The sequence below is a fragment of the Eurytemora carolleeae genome, unplaced genomic scaffold (assembly GCF_000591075.1).
Source record: "Eurytemora carolleeae unplaced genomic scaffold, Eaff_2.0 scaffold213, whole genome shotgun sequence".
In the NCBI taxonomy this organism is placed as follows: domain Eukaryota; kingdom Metazoa; phylum Arthropoda; class Copepoda; order Calanoida; family Temoridae; genus Eurytemora; species Eurytemora carolleeae.
In genome coordinates, this window is record NW_019396118.1 from 18,594 (window position 1) to 39,489 (window position 20,896).

A 20,896-nucleotide genomic window follows, 5' to 3' on the forward strand; every position below is an offset into this window, starting at 1 on the left:
CAAGTAAATTTGTATACAATACAATAACAATAAGCTGGTAGATATTGTACCGGTCCTAATCTTGCAACAGTTTGACCAGTTTGACTCATAAAACTGCTTTCAGACCCGTATCAATCCAGGTACAACTCTTCATTATCAATGTCAAACACAGACACAGTCAAACTATTAAATCCATAACACTACTGTCTCCTCTGAATTTTTTAGCATATCTATGCTGACCAGCCTGGGTTTTCCTTTCTTATACACTTCTATTTAGGGTTTCCAGCAAACGAAACGTTTCGAGAAAAAATGCGAAAATTTTTCGTAAAGTTTTTTGCACATTTTTGCAAAAATAAATGAAGCGAAGCGAAATGTCGCAAAAATGCGAAATGCGAAAAGTTCGCGAAAATGTGAAAGCAAAATATTTTCGTAAAATGCAAAAATTTTGCAAAAATGTGAAAATTTGGCTCTTTAAATACCCACTATGGTCCTAAGCCATCTCTCAACAATATATTATTATAATATTAGTACTGCCTTGATATGGTGTTCATATTGAAGATCTTTAGGCATGAACTGTAGACAGGTTCTTTGCAGTTCCATGTGGTACAGTCGTCCCATAATTATTGCATTTTTAAACACTGATAGGGTTGGCTTGGGCGTAAGCTTGAATCTGCAAAACCTTAACTTGTCCGTATCATACTCCCTGGGATCTTCATTTCTTCCCTGTCTCCTGGCTGTGAATTCCTGTTTCTGACCTTCCTCGTCTTTTTCTTTTGAGAATTTCGTCAACATCTCTGAGAAAAAATTCTCCTGTCTCATAATTCTCAAATGCTAATCATGTCCTGCAACAGCAATATCTCTTGTCTATCTGATACATGACAATAACATCCTTTTTACTGCTTGGTTTGAGATTGTTTGCCCTTTATGGTTAGACAAATGGCTTTCCAACTTTTTACACCATTCAAACACTTCTTTTGAATTACCACCATATTTCGGAACTTTTTCTACGAAAACCAGTATTCTTGTATCTAAACTAGCTTCAAATTTGCTTAGTTTTTTGTATGTATCTGCATTTGCTGTCTCATTTGTAACCTCTGCATCCTCTGCATCTTTACTTCATTAAATAGGTGCTCACTTGGTTCTTCTTTCTTGGAGACTTAGGCATTTAACTTATACCACCGCTGCCACCACTTCTGTTGTAAATGCCTTACTCATAAAACTGCTTTCAGACCTGTATCAATCCAAGTTCAACTCTTCACTATCAATGTCAAACACGGACACGATCTTGTAAACTATCAATGCCAAACAAGTCAAACAATCTTGTCAGCTATCAATGTCAAAATAAACAAAAGCTTGTAAACTATCAATTTCAAACACGGACATGATCTTGTAAACTATTAATGCCAAACACGGGCATGATCTTGTCAGCTATCAATGTCAATATGGACACAAGCTTGTAAACTATCAATGAGAAACACAGGCACAACCTCTTGAGCTATTAATGTCAACATGGACACGATCTCATAAACTATCAATGCCAAACACGGGCACAATTTCAACAGCTATCAATGTCAACACGGACACAAGCTTGTAAACTATCAAAGTCAAACACAGACATGATATCATCAACTCGTTCACTAAATGCAGTCTATTCCAACTGAAGTGTATTTAGATATCTATGTTACGGGTATAGTTGTTATATGTCTGTACATGATTTGCGCAGATATATATGTATAAGCATAGTTAAAGGGTTAAAGGGACCGTTTACTTATTTGGCTAATTTCAGCGTAAACTCAACAGCCTATTTGCTGTTGATAGGTATTGGTCTTACTTTTCAAATACAACTGTGGCGGGAGAAAAAGCCGATTTTTCATTCTGAATTTCAGCGCAAAGGTATGGTACCTTCGCCATGTAAACTATTTGATGATTTTGTCAATATGTTGTGGAACAAAATAAATTTCAAAAATAAAATTAAACTGTAGTATCTAATCGTTAATTGTAAATGTCATAATTTTTTAAATATCTTTGTTTCTTAACTTTCTATTTCTAACATAACACTATTTTATCGCATTACAAATTTTGTATTGCTTCTGTAAAAAGCTGAATTGAACGCGGCATGAAAAATTAAAAGTTCCCTCCATATGGGAATGGGGTAATAAATTATAATTGGGCATTTAATGATAAATTAAACAACTGATTGAGAAGCACAAATCATATACTATGAAAATACCTGATCTTTTTAGCATTATCAAGTTAATAATTCATTCATTTCGAATTTCTCGGACTGAGACTGCAGTTGATCTTCTTGAACAGGAAAGCTGACAGACGTCTGATGTAAAATAATACTATCAGCTGATTTATTCAATTATTATTTCTATTATTTATTCAATTTATTTGCTTTATTCAAAGATATTTTAATAAAATAAACTATTACTCAAAAATGCATTATTGCAAGTATTGCAATACAATGAAGATGTACATTTTATTCACATAAAACGTAGAGTGAATCTACGAACCGAAATATGGGTAAAGATTAATTGATTGTCGTAGAGAACGTCGTCTTTGTATACACCTTTTACAAATTAAAATATGATAAATTTAAATTTTATTGGGCTGCCCTTGCTGAGGTAACATTAGGGTTGTTAATCGTTTTTGAAAGCAATCATTAAACGATCGTTTTTGTTTAGTTTATCAATTTCTTTCAAAAACAATCGTTTCGTTTTCGGATAAAAATGATCTTTTTTCAAAATGACCCATTCGTTTTGAACTTTTAGAAAATGAATAACAATTGTTTTTGAAAACGATCGTTTTATAAAAACGATTTGCGACCGTTTTTATAAGATTATTTTTTTTAAAAAACTGTGGCTTTTGAAAAAACGATCGTTTTTGAAAAAAAATGTTATTGACAATTATGTTAACGATCGTTAACAAAGCACATTTTGATTTACAGACTATGTACAACATAATTTATCTAGGTATGTTTAAATGTATAACTATGGGATTTTGGTAGGATACTTATTACAAGACCACTGCATGGTCTGTTAAATAATGACATTTATGATTACAAGTTTAGGCTCTACCATTTTTAATGGAAGTTGCTCTGTTCACTATGACCCGAGTACTAAAGGAGCTTTAACTATGCTGCTTATGACATCAATGGGTTGTCTAAGTGGTTCCTTGCCTTTTCTGCTCGGTTATATCAAGAAGCATGCAAGAGACTGTTTTGAAGAGCCAGAGAGACCAAGGAAAATGTTTATTCTTCTTCTCTATAGCTTCATTCTTTTAGGTTTGGTTCTACAAGCGGTAAGATCGTACAGTAGGAATCCCTTAACCCTAACCCAGTTTGTGGGGTGGATTCCACCCTGACCCCGTTTTATTCTCCATAGCTTAATTGAAAACATATTTCACTAGAACAGTCAGACTTCTTCACATTTTAAACATTTTAATTGAGAACATGCTTTGCAACGACGACGACTAAATTACATTTACATTGGTACTATTCATGTCATAGAATGAAATTAATTTTTTCCTGCAATAATCACAAGTACTTTATGAGTAATTTTTATTACTCTGCATTTATTCCATTTTTCCTACCATAAACATTTAAGTAGTGTAACTTTAGATATGGATGCTGATTTCGTCAAATTTTAATTGGTTTTCAATACGTATGACACTGATACAAATTGGTACTATAATATTTACAACTACTGGATTGCTCGCCTTTGGGATGATATCAGCTGGTTTTATAACGCAAATGGAGAACCTTGAAACTGAATTTGGCGATGAACTAGCCAGGGGAAGGAAATGTTTAGAAAAGTTCCGAAGGTTAAAAAAAGGTTTAAGTCCATACCTCTTTGCTGAGTTCTCTTTTAATACATTTGTAATGGTTGTTCTTGTATTCATGGTGGTAGGTGTTTTTAAATCTAAGTTAGACTTGACTAATCTACTGACATTGGGAGCGTACACGATGTTTTCTGGAGTGCAAATGCTCTATATTGGTTTGATGGCAGAAGAGACAAAATCAAAGTTTGGAATTATCTTGCCCTTTCTCAGGTTAAATTGTTTAAAAATTGTTCCCTCATTTGAAAATGTACGTAATATCTTAGTTTTTTAACTTAAGATCAAACTACCATTACTGTTTTTAATTATTGAGAGGCGGAACAGAAATACTTTTTCATTAAAACACATTTTCTGATCAAACTGTATCTTTGGTATATATTTGCCGCTACTTGTCTAATTGCGAAGTATCAAAACAATTATAGGGTTTCCAGTCGTAATTACGTTACACGTAATTACGCGTAATTACGCGTAATTACGCGTAACACTTTTTTTCACTACGCATTACGCGAAATTATGTGCTAGTTACGTAAAAGAAAGAAAGTCTAATTTTGCGTAATTAAGGCGTAATTACGCGAAATTACGTAATACGAAACCATTCCGTAAGTAGTAAAGTTCATATTAATTCTCAGAAATGAATATAGCGGGAAAATATGTGTCCTAGGATATGTGCGATACAACATGCATGTCTAATATGATTGGATACTTTAAATACTTTTAAATTGAATTAAAATTCGGTGATGGACCAAACCTCTGTTGAGAAAAAAATAAGTAGATGTTAGTTCAACATTTTAATAACAAACCTCCTCAGAAGCTTTCTGAGAACGTTAGTTATTTTAAGCTATTATTCTTTTTCTATGAAAAAAATATCCGTAAAAAAGGAAGAAATTCAATATTTAATCTTCTTTAAGATCTGCTTGTTGTAAGCAACCTGAAAAACAGATGGAATACTTACTTCTTATTCAGGAAATTCAACTTGAGGTGAATATTTCTTTATAACAGATATTTTGAAATATTTTCTCTTCAACATTTACTTTTAGGAAACCTTCTCTGGATGTGGGTTCTTTATGATTGAAAAATCTACTTTGTTATCTGCACTTGGTACTATTGTAACATACTCAGTAGTACTCATTACTTCAGATATATAATAGAGTAAACTTTATTATCGGCACTTAGTACTATTGTAACATACTCAGTAGTACTCATTACTTCAGATATATAGAGTAAACTTTGTTATCTGCACTTGGTACTATTGTAACATACTCGGTAGTACTCATTACTTCAGATATATAGAGTAAACTTTATTAGCTGCACTTGGTACTATTGTAACATACTCAGTAGTACTCATTACTTCAGATATATAGAGTAAACTTTGTTATCTGCACTTGGTACTATTGTAACATACTCGGTAGTACTCATTACTTCAGATATATAGAGTAAACTTTATTAGCTGCACTTGGTACTATTGTAACATACTCAGTAGTACTCATTACTTCAGATATATAGAGTAAACTTTATTATCTGCACTTAGTACTATTGTAACATACTTAGTAGTACGCATTACTTCAGATATATAGAGCAAACTTTATTATCTGTACTTAGTACTATTGTAACATACTTAGTAGTACTCATTACTTCAGATATATAGAGTAAACTTTATTATCTGCACTTGGTACTATTGTAGCAAACTCAGAAGTACTCGTTACTTCAGATATATAGAGTAAACTTTGTTAACTGTTTATAGTGTTACAGTTTAGTACTATTGTAACATACTCAGTAGTATTCATTACTTCAGTATTAAGTACACTTTGATATATTACACTATGTACATTGTAAACTAATAATTAATTAAATTAGTTAAAACTAAGTTTTGAATCTACTTTTCCTATCTCTAAATGTGTTCTGTCTTAGAATTCCATTGACAAAATTGTCATATATACAATGCTCAGTTGCCTTCTTAACAAAATGAAACTGTTGACGATTTAAAGGAAATAAATGTTCTCAACTAATTATTTATTTCTTCACATTATTCACCTATTAATACCTATTTTATACACCTGTAAAGCCCCTAGTCTGTACCGGGTGTACTGCAGTCTGATTCTAGAACAACTCACACCTAATCAAGGTTGTAATGCAAGGAAAGTTAATTGTAGTAGCGTATATATACTCTGCGTACATATTTAAACTATTTCTCTCTGGGCGGAATTTGTAAACGAGAATAGATGCATCAGTGTTAGTTTAGTATCCGAGGAGGTTAAAAGGTTTAAATTTTGATAAGATTGATAATTCACATAATAGTTTCCTATGATTAATATATTTCATTGCTTTTTCATGTGAAAGATGACGTCTTGTAAGTTGTGTTTACAATACCGCCCAGAGACAGTACTTGCAGTCAAAGTAAATAAATACTAAAGTGGAACAGACTAAGGCAACGACGACAGGTTGGGCCATAAGGTTTTATTTGGTTTGGAAATAATTGTATGAAAGATTTCTTTTAGTAAGTAAAGACTAGAAAATATAGACTAAAGACCCATGTAAATGTCGTCTTTAGTTAGAACTTCAAAATTTTCATGATTATAAATAAAAAAATTTTGTATGTTTTTATGTAGTTTACATGTAAATACTATAAAGTCGCAAATCAATTCATTGATTTTGCCTGGCACTTAAAATTCTATAGGAATTTATCTTTAAAACTGCTTAGTTTTGTTCTTTCAAATCTCACTCCATTCCGAAATATGTTACGAAAATTTCTTACAATGTTATTATCCAGAGGCATATTTAGGGAGGGCTATGGGGGCTCATCCCCCTCCTGGATCAGTGAAATATATGCTTTTTTTTTTGGGGGGGGGGATATTTTTAAATACTTGGGACATAAAATTTTGTCATCCAACTATGAGTTTGGCCCACTTTAGTATTCAATCACTTTGACTTACAGTACAAAAAGATGCGTACACCTCTTAAATAACTTTCCTTGCAGTATAACCTTGCTTTTAGGTTGGATTTTGTTTTCTTGACAGAGAAGATAAAAAGACAAACATCCCCGGGTTATTCCAAAACAAAAGGGGCAGCCTCAGATATGGCCAAATACTATTTGCTTCTTGACCATACTGGAGGGCTTCTAACTATATTATATCAAACTATTTATGTTCCAACTTTTCACATAGATGAGATATGTTCAAAGTAAGGTATTTTTCCCGTTTAGGTTTCAAACATGTGTTTTAGCTAAAACCTTGTTTCAACTGTTCAGAGTGTCCAATCTAATCAGACGCCGAATTAAATTAATTTGAGCCGCGGCTTAAATTTGAGACGCAGCTTAAATATGGCTGGATCCTGGTTGGATCCACTTAAAATTGTATTCAATGTTTCAAGATTGAAGCCGGCGCTCACTTGAAACCGGTTTTTGGCCGATTTGAAATTCATTAAATTCAGACTCAGGTATCATTAAAAACCAATGAACATTGAAAACATATTTATTATTTATTAACCATCCTAGGATCTTTCTATCCATATTCAATTATACAATCAGAGAAAAAGGTGCATTCAGCGCTAATAAAGAGTAAATAGAAATAGAATCATCAAGTAAAATATTGAAACTAATATATGTTGACGCAGGGGCGTACGAGGGCTTTTGTTTAGGGGGGGGCAAACAAATTTTGGGGTCCCCCCCTTGGCAACATTGTGCCCCCCCCCCTTAAAAACCCCTTATTTGAAAAAATATTGATACCTTTTTTCAAATTTTTTTTTGCCCCCCCCTCCCACCTGGACTTGTTTTGTTCACCATAAAAATACAACCCCCCCCTCGTACGCCCCTGTGTTGACAATTATGACCACTTCAGGCCCCAGGATAAAATTTGTAGATTAAAATACCAGTAAAACAATGTTTGAACAAATACTATTCAGAGTTCTAGTGGCAAACATTTCATTATTTTCTGAGGCATAAAGCAACCATAACTAATAATCATCATGAGCTCATCATAATCATCTTAAACACATTTAACCTGAATTGAGATTTCTCAAGTAAAAATATTATACTTTAGACTAGAATTGAAACATGAATATTTTTAAATTTTTTTAACCTGAAATAGTAAGTAACTGGGCATCGTTATTATACGTATATTGTACGTTTGTTTAAACATTTAGGTTTTCAGGCTTCCAGATCAGTTCAGACTAATTAAAGCTGGGATTATTAAAAATTTAACAATTTACCAATCATATTACAGTAAAGGATATTACTCATAATTTAAAAGTCTTGCAGTTTTAAGGATAATTCAAAATCAACCTTTTCAAGCTTTTCCTCTTATTGCAGCCCCTAAAAAATAAGGTAATTTTCAGTATCTTAAATTATTGGAGTCCTTCAGAATTTGTGAAAATGTTAACAGTTTAAAGGTACATGGAATTAAATTAATCCAGGCCAAAATATACATTGAGGTAGTTTGGTAATGTTACTTCGGTCCTACAGCATTTCCGTCCTACAGTACTTCTGTTCTACGATTGCTGTTCTGGTAGGACACAAATTAGTAGGTCGGATGCACATATTTTTGTCAGTTTGATGCACACTTTTTTTAGGTCGGATGCACAAGTTTTAAGGTCAGACGCACAACTTTTGTAGGTCGGATGCACAACTTTTGTAGGTCGGATGCACAAATTTTGTAGGTCGGATGCAAAACTTTTGTAGGTCGGATGCAAAACTTGTGAAGGTCGGATGCACAGTTTTGTAGGTCAGATGAATACTTTTTGTAGGTCTGATACACAACTTTTGTAGGTTGGATGCACATATTTTTTAGGCCGGATGCACTAACTTTTTTCAATTGAGTGTGATCCGACATTGCAGTTCATCGGACCAACAGCAGCTACGAAGCTGCTGAAAAAACAACTCCAGGTAGGTCCGAAGTATCGAAGGACGGATGTAATGTTAAACGGATGTAATACAATCGATTTTTTGCTGGTCCACTTGAGCCATGCGGCAAGGTAAGAAGATGTAATAGTTACGTAAGAGAATGAGCAAAAGTCTGCACATCTAAAATGGACCCTGTTGGAGCTAAACCAGCTCTAAATAGCTATGACACTGGAGTTTGGGTATAAACGTAAATGTTCCAGTCAAATCTAAATGCAAATTATATTCATTACTGGACAATTTGGTCATTTTTACAGAGGTTCGAGTAAATCAAAAATAAAAGTTGTTTTAAATCCTCCTGTATTATTACAGTGGTAGCTGCAATTATATCAAAACAATGAAGACTACTTTTGATTTCAATTTAAATTTATATCAAGCTGTTAAACAGCATGAATACACAGAACTCAAGAGAAGCTGTTAAAACAAGATCTCTTTGATTACTTGTATGAAAATTGTAAAGAGGAGCATGCATCTTTTATTAGTCTCTTCCTAAGGTAAGGTAGGCTGTCTTGCATGTAGATACACTGCGGTGGCCAGGTGCTCAGACCCTTCTTTCATTGAAGGATGGGTTCACTACTACTAATAATCTCTATTTTTATGTATTAGTAACACAATGATGAATTATAAGATCATTTTGGAACATTTTGGAGAACCTTTTAATATTAGAAAGGATTTTTGCTTGAGGTTCTAATTCTGTATTATGGGGATAGGAGCTGGACTGTTGTCTTTTGACTTTTCCCGCTAGATGATGAGGCAATATTTTTACCTAAATTATTTTATGAAAATTATGAAAATATTATTGACGCTGTCAATGTTGTTGAAAAAATTGAGATTGGTAACGAATGGTAACTTAAAGAAAGACTGGAAAAACTGTCAACTGAATAGAATGTTAAGTTCTTAGCTATAAATGAACAACAATACCTGAAAAGTTGGTCTGTTCTATTATTTTAACTAAATGTTAACGAAGGGTTTAAAGAAATGTTTGAACTGTTTAAAAAGTAAAAACTAAATTTTGATGAAAACATTTATTTTCTTTAAATCGTCAACATTGTAAATATCATGCTTGAATACTTTTTTATTGCTATCAATAATTTTTCTGAAACATCAAGATAATGAAAAATTAGTTTTATTGAGATGATTACAATAGAACTAAGAACAGGTAACAGTGTACTCTATCCTGAAGTAATGAGTACTATTGAGTATGTTACAATAGTACTAAGTACAGATAACAAAGTAGATTGATTAATCATAAAAAACCCACATCCAGAGAAGGTTTCCTAAAAATGAATTTAGAATAGAAAATATTTTAGACTAATTTTAACCAATATTCACCTCAAGTTGAATTTCCTGAATAAGAAGTAAGTATTCCATCTGTTTTTCAGGTTGTTTACAACAAGCAGATCTTAAAGAAGATTAAATATTGAATGTCTACCTTTTTTGTAGAGTAAAATATTAACTGATGCTTTTAATGTCTTGCCACTCTTGAAATAGAAAAATAAAAAAATCTCGATATTTATTTAAAATCCGATAGTATACATAATTACTATGTAAATGAAAAAATGTTACAAAGTTTACATATGTTACAACGTTTATTGTAATAACTCAACCCTGCCATATTCCTATATCTCACATGAGTGTTATAATTTGGATGAATAATATTACATTCATTTGAGCTTTTCCAAGTACTGTTGTTAATGGTCCATTGGAATAAACTCTAATCTATATATAAATTTGGCTTGTCTGTCTGTCTGTTTGTATCCAATAAACGTCAAAACGGCTGAACCGATCGGGCCCAAATTTTTTGTGGGACATCAAGGGACTCCAGGGAAGGTTTATGAATGATTGAAATTTAAATATTTGTCTCCATCAAAATTCGATCGTCATTAAATTTTTTAAAATTTTGAAAATCCGCGAAATTTTTTGTGAAAATCCGCGAATTATTTTTGTTTTGTTTTACGATGTACACAAAGAGAACATGTTCACAATTAATTTAGGAGATGGGGGCGAAGCGCCCTCAAAGGCTAGAAAGAAGGGCGCGAAGCGCCTTGAATTTCTAGTCTATATATAAAGGAATTGAGTCTTTGGAACAAAATAAAATATTTAAACCACAATATCTTCAAAACTCGATGTTGTAAACCTTTGATATTTCAAACTCAGATTATTTGATCTAACAGAATTCATAATTTGAAATATCTAAGGTATGCAACATTTGGTTCCAAAGATATAGTGATTAGAAAATCAGAGTTTGTGGCAAAGACTCAATTCCTTTAGCTTGGGTGTCTGTGTGTTTGTTTGTATCCAATAAACGTCAAAACGGCTGAACCGATTGGGCCCAAATTTTTTGTGGGACCTCACGTAACGCCAGGTAAGGTTTATGAATAGTCAAAATTTAAAAATTGTGTTTAAAAGTTTTTTATTTTTGTAAAATTTTGAAAATGCGCAAAAAAATATTATGAAATCCGCAAACTTTTGTTTGTTTTTTGTTTTATACTGTACAAAGAGAAGATGCTCACAGATAGGGTTGTTAATCGTTTTTAAAAACGATCGTTAAACAATCTTTTTTTGCTTCGTTTTTCAATCGTTTTCAAAAACGATTGTTTCGTTTTCGGAAAAAATGATCGTTTTTAAAAACGACCCACTCGTTTCGAACTTTTAGAAAACGAAAAACGATTCTTTTTGAAAACGATCATTTTTTAAAACAGATTTTCGACCGTTTTTTGTACGATTGTTTTTTAAAAAACGATCACTTTTGAAAAAACAATCGTACAAAAAACGGTCGTTTTTGAAAAAAAGTGTTATTGACAATTATGTTAACGATCGTTAACAAAGGGTCATCGTTAAAGATCGTTAACAAAGGTTTGTCGTTAAAGATCGTTAACGAAACGACGAATTTTACAAAAAACGGTCGTTTTTGGAAAGCTCTTTGAGCCATAATACACTTTATAAGAAGTTTAATGTAAGAAAATGTGGATTAAATGGAAGTTTGCATACTTGCAAGCTTTTTCTACGCATTCAGTTAACAGATCTTCGTTGCAATTCAAATATAGATTGCTAAAATCCCCTTAAAATTTAATTGATTTTCCCCATACTCCAGTTTTGGTTGCTTTAATTCGCTCGATTGCTTCGTTGATACCTGTAACGCAATTTTAGTCAAGATTTGAATTTATCCAATAAAATATAAATTATCTACACACATTTTAAATATCTCTGTCAATCTTAAAGACTACATAGCTAGCCCATATTTTTAGTGTAGACATTCTCTTTGATAAAATTTAACCTGAGAAAAGGCAAGATATTTTCAAACTTTGATTTTGTCTCCTCTGCCATTAATCCAATGTAGAGCATTTGCACTCCAGCAAACAGGGTGTATGATATCATCATTAGAAGATTTGTCAAGATTAACTTAGATTTAAAAACACCTACCACTATGAATACAAGAACAACCATAGCAAAGGTGTTAAAAGAGAACTCAGCAAAGAGGTATGGACTTAAACCTTTCTTTAACCTTCGGAACTTTTCTAAACATTTCCTTCCCCTGGCTAGTTCATCCCCAACTTCAGTTTCAAGGTTCTCCATTTGCTTCATAAAACCAGCTGTTATCATCCCAAAGGCGAGCAGCCCAGCAGATGTTAGTATGTAAATTAGAATTTGCATCAAATAAAAAAACGCTGGGTAGTTAGTCATTATCAGAGAGTTTATCTAAAATAGATACACTTCTTGTTAAAGTCAACATTTATGTTTGAAAAAAAGTTGTATAATTTGGAAGAGCACCTTTATTAAAGAACATCAAACAGTAATATATGATCAATGATAAATGCTGGCTAAATTTTAGCAAGAATATTAATTTTCGCTTTATGAAGTGGTTTTTAAAAAGCAAATCAGCATTTGTCAATACATCTTTTAAAGGACAAAGTTTGATGCAATATGTCATTTTTACAAACAATGTTGTTGTTAATGCTAAATCCCTTGTTTCAAGTAAAAGAACAACAGTATTCCAATCCCTTGCTGTGTTATACAATCTTACCATTAAAAGAAACAGTCCTAGAAGAATGAAGATGTAGAGAAGAAGAATATGCATTCTCCTTGGTCTCTCTACCTCATCAAAGCAGTCCCTTGCATGCTTTTTCATATAACCAAGCAGGAATGGCAAGGAACCACTGAGGCAATTCAATGATGCCCATTTTAAAATACTCAATACACTTGCAGTACTTTGTTCATGTTTAAGAGTAATTGAAGCAATCCAGATGCAGCAACCTAATTTGTAATAAATATAGAATATTGTGAACCATATCCCTAATGTAACCCTGTTGTAAAAGTCGTCTCCTTTGAATACTCCGTCTACCCACCAAACCAAACCTTGCCAAGGATTTTGCATAAATATAAACAATAACCTCATGGAGCTAATAAAACTTAAAGTGCATTAAAAGAACCCATTTAAACATAATTTTCAGTGAATCATTTACAAATAAACAGTGAAATTACTTTAACCAGATAAATATTCATTTCAGAAGAATTAAATTGCTTTAGACTTCAGTTCAAACAACTTTTTGGCCCAACACAGTTTTCTAGATTGTAAGTTCCACATACCTAATTCACAACAGTACCTTTTAAACCTTTTATTTATCAGTTCACAACAGTGCCTTTAAACACTTTATTTATCGATTCACAACAGCAATAAAATATGATCCCCAAATCCTGCTAAACCTACTAAACCTAAAATCTCCAATCCTGCTAAACCAATTGTTCAATACTCATTTATTGATATTATTAACAATTATTATTTATATGCATGTACGCCAATAACAATTTGTATTTTGTAGGAAACCTCGTTACTGAAATATACTTTTTTTCAAGAAGTTATCATCTATCTGTGTCTGGTAGAAAAGAGTGTTTTCCTTGCCAACTCGCCTTTCCCTCTTTCGAGTATTATTCCTTTTGTTCGGCTCACAAATATGGGTAAGAAAGTCAGTAAAATGTCAGGAACACTGTGAAAAAAGCTATCAACACAATTTTTTGTTTAAATTGGAATCCTTACACAGTTTTAAATATACTTCTGATGAATTACACTAGAGAGTGCTAGAATTATTTGACAACCCTTATTTAAGATTCAAGAGTTTTATAGTATGATCAATAGTAAAAAGGAATTGAGTCTTTGCCACAAACTCTGATTTTCTAATCTCTATATCTTTCGAACCAAATGTTGTAGACCCTAGATATTTCAAACTATGAATTCTGTTAGATCAAATATTCTGAGCTTGAAATATCAAAGGTTTTTACATCAGGGGTTTGAATATTTGAGTTTGTGGCAAAGACTCAACTCTTTTAAAAATATCTTATAGTATCAGAGCTATTTTTAAAAGCTATTTTCAGATACATTACATTTTGATATCATTCATAGTGACAACGCATACATTAAAAAAGATTTAAATTGTCTGGTGTAGCTTTGGTTTAATTCTAAGTAGTAAAAGAATTGTGGAAGACAATTATTTAAATTCTTTCACTATGTTGCTTCGGAATATTACTGCACTGGATCAAAATTTCAAAACGGAAGGTTTTTCTAGTCTCCATGGCCGCCTTTGGTTCACTTTTTCACTGCAAGGTGTCTTGCTTTGCTAAAGCATCAGTATACAGCTTAATTGAGTAAATACTAAACAGCTAACAGCTAAAATCGTTTACTTTTTAACAGTCAACTATTTAATGTAAAAAAGTATGATTCGAAACTTATTATAGGGGAAAATACCTTTAGGAAATGGTAAAGGATAACACCTGAGAATATCAGGCGTTGAATGTTAGATATACGACATCTATCTGATGTTCCAGTCTCGAGAAATTGATAAAATACTGTGTCAAATTTATACGAAAATTCATATATACATAGAATTTTGTATAAAAGTTGTAGTATTAAACAGATCATATTTAGCAAATACGCAACCAATCTGGAAACGATTATATTACACAGGAGCCTGAGAATATCAGGTTTGCTCCCATTATAATTTTTTAATTTTTATTTTGCATTTTTAATAAATATAATTGATAATATAATTACATTATAGTCTGTATAGTCTGTATTACGTCACCGGAAACTTCAACCGGCAGTGCAATATCTTTGTCACATGGTACAGACGGGATATAATCGTTTCCAGATTGGTTGCGTATTTGCTAAATATGATCTATTTAATACTTCAACTTTTAAACAAAATTCTATATATATAAATTTTCGTATAAATTTGACACAGTATTTATCAATTTCTCGAGACAGGAACATCAGATAGATGTTCAACACCTGAGATTCTCAGGTTTCATCCTATCCCCCTTTTCATTTTTCCTTTACAGTCCCTTTAATGTTGTCTCCTCCTATTCAACAGTTTTATGGTTCTCACTGCAAGAAATTGGGGTTAATTTCAAAAAAGCTACTTTACAGTGTTTTCTTTATTCCTACTCAATAAAGTTATTTTTTTTAGGGTGGTAGGTAGTGATAGCAATATATGAGGATGTTTTTAATTTAAGTTTTAATTGTTAACAAGCTTTTTTTCGAATAACAAGTTTACATTTAATTAAAAAGAAGCTTTTTACTTGACAGCTTCTCTTTGTTTCCATGTTTTTGCAGGCTGTTTAAAAGCTTGATATAACTCAAAATTAAAATCAAAAGTATTTTTCAATATATTGATATAATCGGCTACAACCATAGTAAATATGATATATATTTATTTCCCTATTTGAAATGCAGCAAAAATAAGGGCCAGAATTCGTCCCACCCATGCCGACCCAAAAATAAATCCACTGAACTCGAAAAAATTCAGTATTTTGAACCAGATAGTGTTAGAGCAAGTCTTCATTTTGAGTGTCTTATCAATACTGAGGCCATTACGCTTTCCAGAAGGTATTGCCCTGAGTAAACAGACAACCCATTTAATTATTTTTTGTTGAGTTTAGAGGTGTATTTGTTTTTAATATTGAAAATCCATTTTATTGAGTAGTGATCACCGCCCCTCCCCCAGCTTCACAAAAAATATACATTGCTCAGCTAGCCCAGCTTATACATTTAACCCTAAATTTAAAACATATAGTTTAAAGTATATTTTCGGCTGTGAGGAACTTTCTATTATTAAATCATCATTTTTACTTTTTTAACATTCTCTTTTCTAAAAAATTTTGTTTTGGACACCTCTAAAGTAACCCCCCCCCCCCCCTCCTATCTTGTCTAAGAACAGAACAGGGGAGGGAAACGTTCTTGACTAAGAACGGAATTTGGAGGGAAGAGACCATTCTTTAACTAACAACACCAAAAACGAAACGGAACAGGATTATAGTTCTTAGACTAAGAACGAAAGGGAACGGGATTGAATGGAACAAGAACGAAATGATTGGAAAAAAAGGAACAAGAACAGAACAATCTAGCTGAAGGCCCTTGTTCTAGAACTGAATGGAACGATTTAAAATAAGTCGGAACGTGCTCAGCCCTAGGTTGGAGATGTCAATGAACATCTTAACCAACTACACCAACTTCAGGTTTATTGTACGTATAGATTCATCATACACACAACATTGTACAATCCACATTGTACATCTATGCACACACAATCAGGTGCGCGCCGGTTTTTGCACTTCTCTCAGTACAAAACCTGTAATAGTTAGTAATCCTTACACTAAACACAGCCGGTAGTTGGGGTAGTAAGGGTAGTTGCCATTCAGATTTAGCATCAATGTTGTAGGTGGGGTCTCTCTAAAGACAGACGGTAGTTGGGGTAGTAAGGGTAGTTGCCATTCAGATTCAGCCTCAAGGATGGGGGTGGGGTCTCTCTAAAAACAGACGGTAGTTGCGGTAGTGAGGGTAGTTTAGAATCTAAATGGCAACTACCCTAACTTCCCCAACTACCGTCTGTTTTTAGAGACTCTGTGATTATTCTTTCCGCATGGTATACAATATGGGTATCGAGTCTCATTAAATCAATTGTTTTAAGCTTGTTTCTGGCATTCATAACACTCTCCGACCTTTACTAACCTCACCACCCACCTTTTGAAGGGTGCACATTCCGTAGTCGAAAAAAGGCACTTTATACATGCAGCTGTTTTTCTCTCCACTTGTGGTTCCATTTCGATCAGAATGTCGCTTACGATAATGGATGAATTCACAGACACGAACTCGCAAGGACCATTCATTGGGATCCAAGGCTTTCTTAAGATCTTCAGCTGCTTAAAACTGATTTAAAATTCAGTGATGGTGATGGACCAAACCTCTGTGCACTTTTCAGTTTTTAGTCTATCTCTCTATAACTTTCAGCGTCGGAACAATAGAAAAGTGCATAACTATTTAACCAATGTATTGTTTATACGCCACCCCGTACACAGAATAATCAAGTCTAGTATATAGTTTTAGAATTTATTTCCTGATCATCTAGCTGTGAAGCTGAAATATAACAATAATTATATATTTATAAAATGTAATGTATTGTAAAATCTTGCGACCAGACAAAGTTACTTAACAATACACATTAAAATCCAATATTCCAAAATGTTACGTCTGGTGATATGTTGTGACCAGATAAAAGGATTCAAAGCAACATATGAAGACTTTAAAAAAGCTTAATCATCAGTTTTAAAAGGCACATAAGAATATTTCACAAAACATAACGACGTCCCAAGCTTTCTAATAAAAATCTTACATTTGATGGCGGTTTGGTTTTCTCACACGCTGATCCAAATAAGTAGATGTTAGTTCCACATTTATTGAAAATATATTTCGGTCTGGGTTGACCCTCGTCAGTTCTTGAGATTGTTTCTTCACAAAGATTAAAAACAAACCGATTATGTTCTATTGAGGTTCCTCTACTAACGTGACTTGCGCAAATCTACTGAAGGAAAAAAATAGGATTCATCAGAATTAAACACTCTTATCCAATATCTTCCTCATTGTAAATCAGATAAAAGTTTCAAAGAAATGGTTTCAAAGTATGGAATGCGCAAAACTGAAACTGTGGAATTTTCTGCGGACATTTTTTTGCGCAAAATTTTCACGTAACAACTTTCCATTTCGCTGGAAATCTATAGTCACTAGTAGGGTTTGCATTGAAATTTTCGTTCTATTTTCGTTCGATAAAATCGAAATTTTTTCATTTTGCATCAAGAAGATTGTATTTTTTTTGCGAAAAAAAGATTTTGAATGAATTTTGCGAATTTCACAAAAATTTCAAACAAATTTCGCAAAAGTTTCGAACGTATTTCGCGAAATAAACGAAATTTTTTGTTTTCGTTCACATTTTTGTTGGCTGAACAAAATTTTCGTGAAAGAGATTGAACAAAAATTTGGAAACATTAGTCACTACCCTCCTTTGTTATTTTTCCTACTTAAAAAATTGAGGTCATCTTAAAACTGGCAAAATAATGATGCATTCGTGTTATCAGGAGATACATATTTAAGAATTGATGCAAATTTAAAAATGAGAGTAATACATCCCCCCCCCCCTCCACTCTTCCCATTGGTAAATAAACTACAGGGTGTCCCACATCATATAAGATCGTCTATAGCTATAAATTCAGATTTAAGGAACTAAGAAGAAAATAAAAAAATAATCATTTAAAAAAAAGTATAAGATAAATATAAAAATGTTGCATGTAGAAAATACCAGGTTTTCTAGTGTTATATACATATTTTGGTGTTAAAGCTTGGAGATAATTCCTTATGATATGGGACACTCTATACAGCCGTTTAGGCACTCATTAGCCACCCACACTTACAATATAAACAGAAGATAGATGACAGCCCATTCAACCACACTTAAACTAGTAATATCATATACAGGGTGTCCCAGGAAACATGGTATTAATACAATACCTTACTTATACTAGCGATATCATATACAGGGTGTCCCAGGAAACATGGTATTAATGTAATACCTCACTTATACTAGTAATATCATATACATGGTGTCCCAGGAAACATGGTATTAATATAATAACTCAATTATACTAGCAATATCATATACAGGGTGTCCCAGGAAACATGGTATTAATATAATCTGCAGGGTGTTCCACAAGCTTTATAGTATTATTATAATTTACTGAACATATGTTACACACTTAGCATTGATAAAATGAACAGAGTGTCCCACAAAACATAGCATTTGTATAATTTAAAGGGTGTCCCACAAAACATAGCATTTGTATAATTTAAAGGGTGTACCAGTTAACATACAGTGAGAATCAGAAAACTCTAGAATATAAAGCCGATTTAAGACTCAAGTTATGATTTTTAAAAGTGTAATGAACATGAGACACAGCAATTGTGCAGTGTGTTTAGACCATTTCAGATAAAATTTTTTTTGAGGCATTACATTACCTGAAATGAGCGCATCGAGAGTATACTAAACAACCTTGACAATGAAATGTACACTAAAACTATCCCCCCTACTTCTAGTATACAGGATTTCTTACTGAAGATGAAACTTCAAAGAAGATTTAATCTAACCTTTAAATTGCTGATTTTAAAGTCTCATCTTTTGTGGATAATCCTGTACGTACACCTTGGTTTAATGTGTTTAGTTTGGTTGCATGCTCTCAGTATAACTAGAGCACATCTCTATTAGTTTGTATATACCATGCAACATGCAACATGTATTAAAGGGATTTAGATTTAAATTATTATTAAAGTGGCATGTCCGATTCACCCGATAACCTCTGAAAAAGTGTTTAATTCTGAAAATCTTCCTTCTTCTTCTCCTCGCCATTAAAGATAATCAAATGTAGAAAAAGTCTGGTTACTCCATTGTTATTTCATGTAATCATCATATTTTAAGAGTTTCAGGTCGTCTTTGCAGTCTCATCCTTTGTGGGCTGCCAATAAAATCTCAGTAAATAAGATCACAGGAATTAAAGTCCTGAAGAAAAAAAGTCCCATGTCTTGGGAAAATGAGGTCCTAGACATTTTCATAAAACGGACTCCATACATCTGCATATTGAATATACCCCAGGGGTGTTTTTAATATCAAGTCACTTTTTTCCATGGTTGTAAACATCTTTTGTTTCCATGCATTTTCCACTTTAAAGGGACTCTTTTTCCGGGGATTTTTTTGCATAGAAAAAAGTCTCAAAATGGTAGGACTTTATTTCTTGATACTTTTTATTTCAAGGAATTTTATTAGTGCCAAAAATTAGAACTTTTTTTCAAAGAACTTTTTACAGGAAACGTGTTTTCCCCAACCCGAATCCCTGGAACCCTCTTCTGCTTCCTTGGTTCACTTAGTCTTTTATTTGTTTGTTTTTTAGTTATTCTGTTCACAAGTCACAATACATAAATAAAAATATAAAATTTTAGGGTATAGCATTAAAAACTGGTCTGCTAAGAACAAATAGGACAAATTTGTATAAATATATGGTAAATAAATCTAGATATATCAATTTTATTTAACTAATTTTACCCATTCGACACTCATTAGTGTAATAGTTAAGTATATATATATATATAAATTGTTTTTATCAAGAAATTGATTTATTAATGTTATTATTGTTATTATTATTTTTATTAATTACCAAATCTGGAGAACAAAATAGTAATAAAAGTTTTAACCGAATTAAATAACGATATTTATTTAGTAATTAAACCTGCAACAACCTAGCCAAATATAAAGTTAACAACAATATTTAAAATATAAAATGTAATGCAAACTTATTTTTTAAATATAATGATTTATTTATTTTTGCTATGACAATTTTTAACCTTTCGCAACTTATTATAACAGAATGTTTGGTTTACACTGTTTGCATTTCATGAGACAGCTAACATTCCTACAATCATGAAGCAAAGACTGTAATTTTTGGAATGTAATAAAATGTAAGAATTGCATCATGTTCTAAAGCATCTCGAAAATATTTGTTTTCTTTAAATGCGAAGAAAATATGGTGCCCGAGCATGATGCAATTCTTACCATGCAGTAGAGATAGGCATCGTTTTTTGTGAACGAACGAATTTATTTTGTGAATGATGATGTCCTTTAGAAAAACACGAACGATGGACGAATGACTTGGACCGCTCAGAGAAATTAAAAAACATTGATGGAAATCATTTGAATAAAGTTAAAAAAGCGATAATTTTTTTGCGTAACAAACAAATTTTTCTAAATTTTTTTTTGTCAAAATCGATGTTTTTAAACTGAACGAACAATTTATGGAACAAATATTTAAAAAAGATTG

General features: G+C 32.4%; 2 protein-coding genes across 2 annotated transcripts; one reads left to right on the forward strand and one right to left on the reverse strand.

Moving 5' to 3' along the window:
• The first annotated feature begins 3,055 nt into the window (after positions 1 to 3,055).
• On the forward strand, positions 3,056 to 5,799 carry LOC111695474 (uncharacterized). Its single transcript, XM_023464817.1, has 4 exons — positions 3,056 to 3,282; positions 3,602 to 4,032; positions 4,728 to 4,797; positions 4,857 to 5,799. The coding sequence occupies exons 1-4, from the start codon at positions 3,118 to 3,120 to the stop codon at positions 4,962 to 4,964; spliced, it is 774 nt and encodes a 257-aa protein (XP_023320585.1). The 5' UTR covers positions 3,056 to 3,117; the 3' UTR covers positions 4,965 to 5,799.
• Positions 5,800 to 9,757: 3,958 nt separating this feature from the next.
• LOC111695476 (uncharacterized) lies at positions 9,758 to 13,113 on the reverse strand. Its single transcript, XM_023464821.1, has 4 exons — positions 12,735 to 13,113; positions 11,988 to 12,409; positions 10,043 to 10,112; positions 9,758 to 9,987 (listed from the first exon to the last, which is right to left on the reverse strand). Exons 1-4 carry the CDS (start codon positions 13,104 to 13,106, stop codon positions 9,883 to 9,885), a joined length of 969 nt encoding a protein of 322 aa, XP_023320589.1. The 5' UTR covers positions 13,107 to 13,113; the 3' UTR covers positions 9,758 to 9,882.
• Positions 13,114 to 20,896: the final 7,783 nt, after the last annotated feature.

Excerpts from the sequence above, each read along its gene's own strand:
- LOC111695474 (XM_023464817.1), top strand. The coding sequence starts at position 3,118 with ATGCTGCTTATGACATCAATGGGTTGTCTAAGTGGTTCCTTGCCTTTT. Across the intron at positions 3,283-3,601 it reads TAGGTTTGGTTCTACAAGCG|ATATGGATGCTGATTTCGTC; the intron begins GTAAGATCGTAC and ends GTGTAACTTTAG. Across the intron at positions 4,033-4,727 it reads ATTATCTTGCCCTTTCTCAG|ATCTGCTTGTTGTAAGCAAC; the intron begins GTTAAATTGTTT and ends ATCTTCTTTAAG.
- LOC111695476 (XM_023464821.1), bottom strand. The coding sequence starts at position 13,106 with ATGAGGTTATTGTTTATATTTATGCAAAATCCTTGGCAAGGTTTGGTT. Across the intron at positions 10,113-11,987 it reads AATATCTTGCCTTTTCTCAG|ATCTGCTTGTTGTAAACAAC; the intron begins GTTAAATTTTAT and ends ATCTTCTTTAAG. Across the intron at positions 9,988-10,042 it reads TTCAGGAAATTCAACTTGAG|GAAACCTTCTCTGGATGTGG; the intron begins GTGAATATTGGT and ends ATTCATTTTTAG.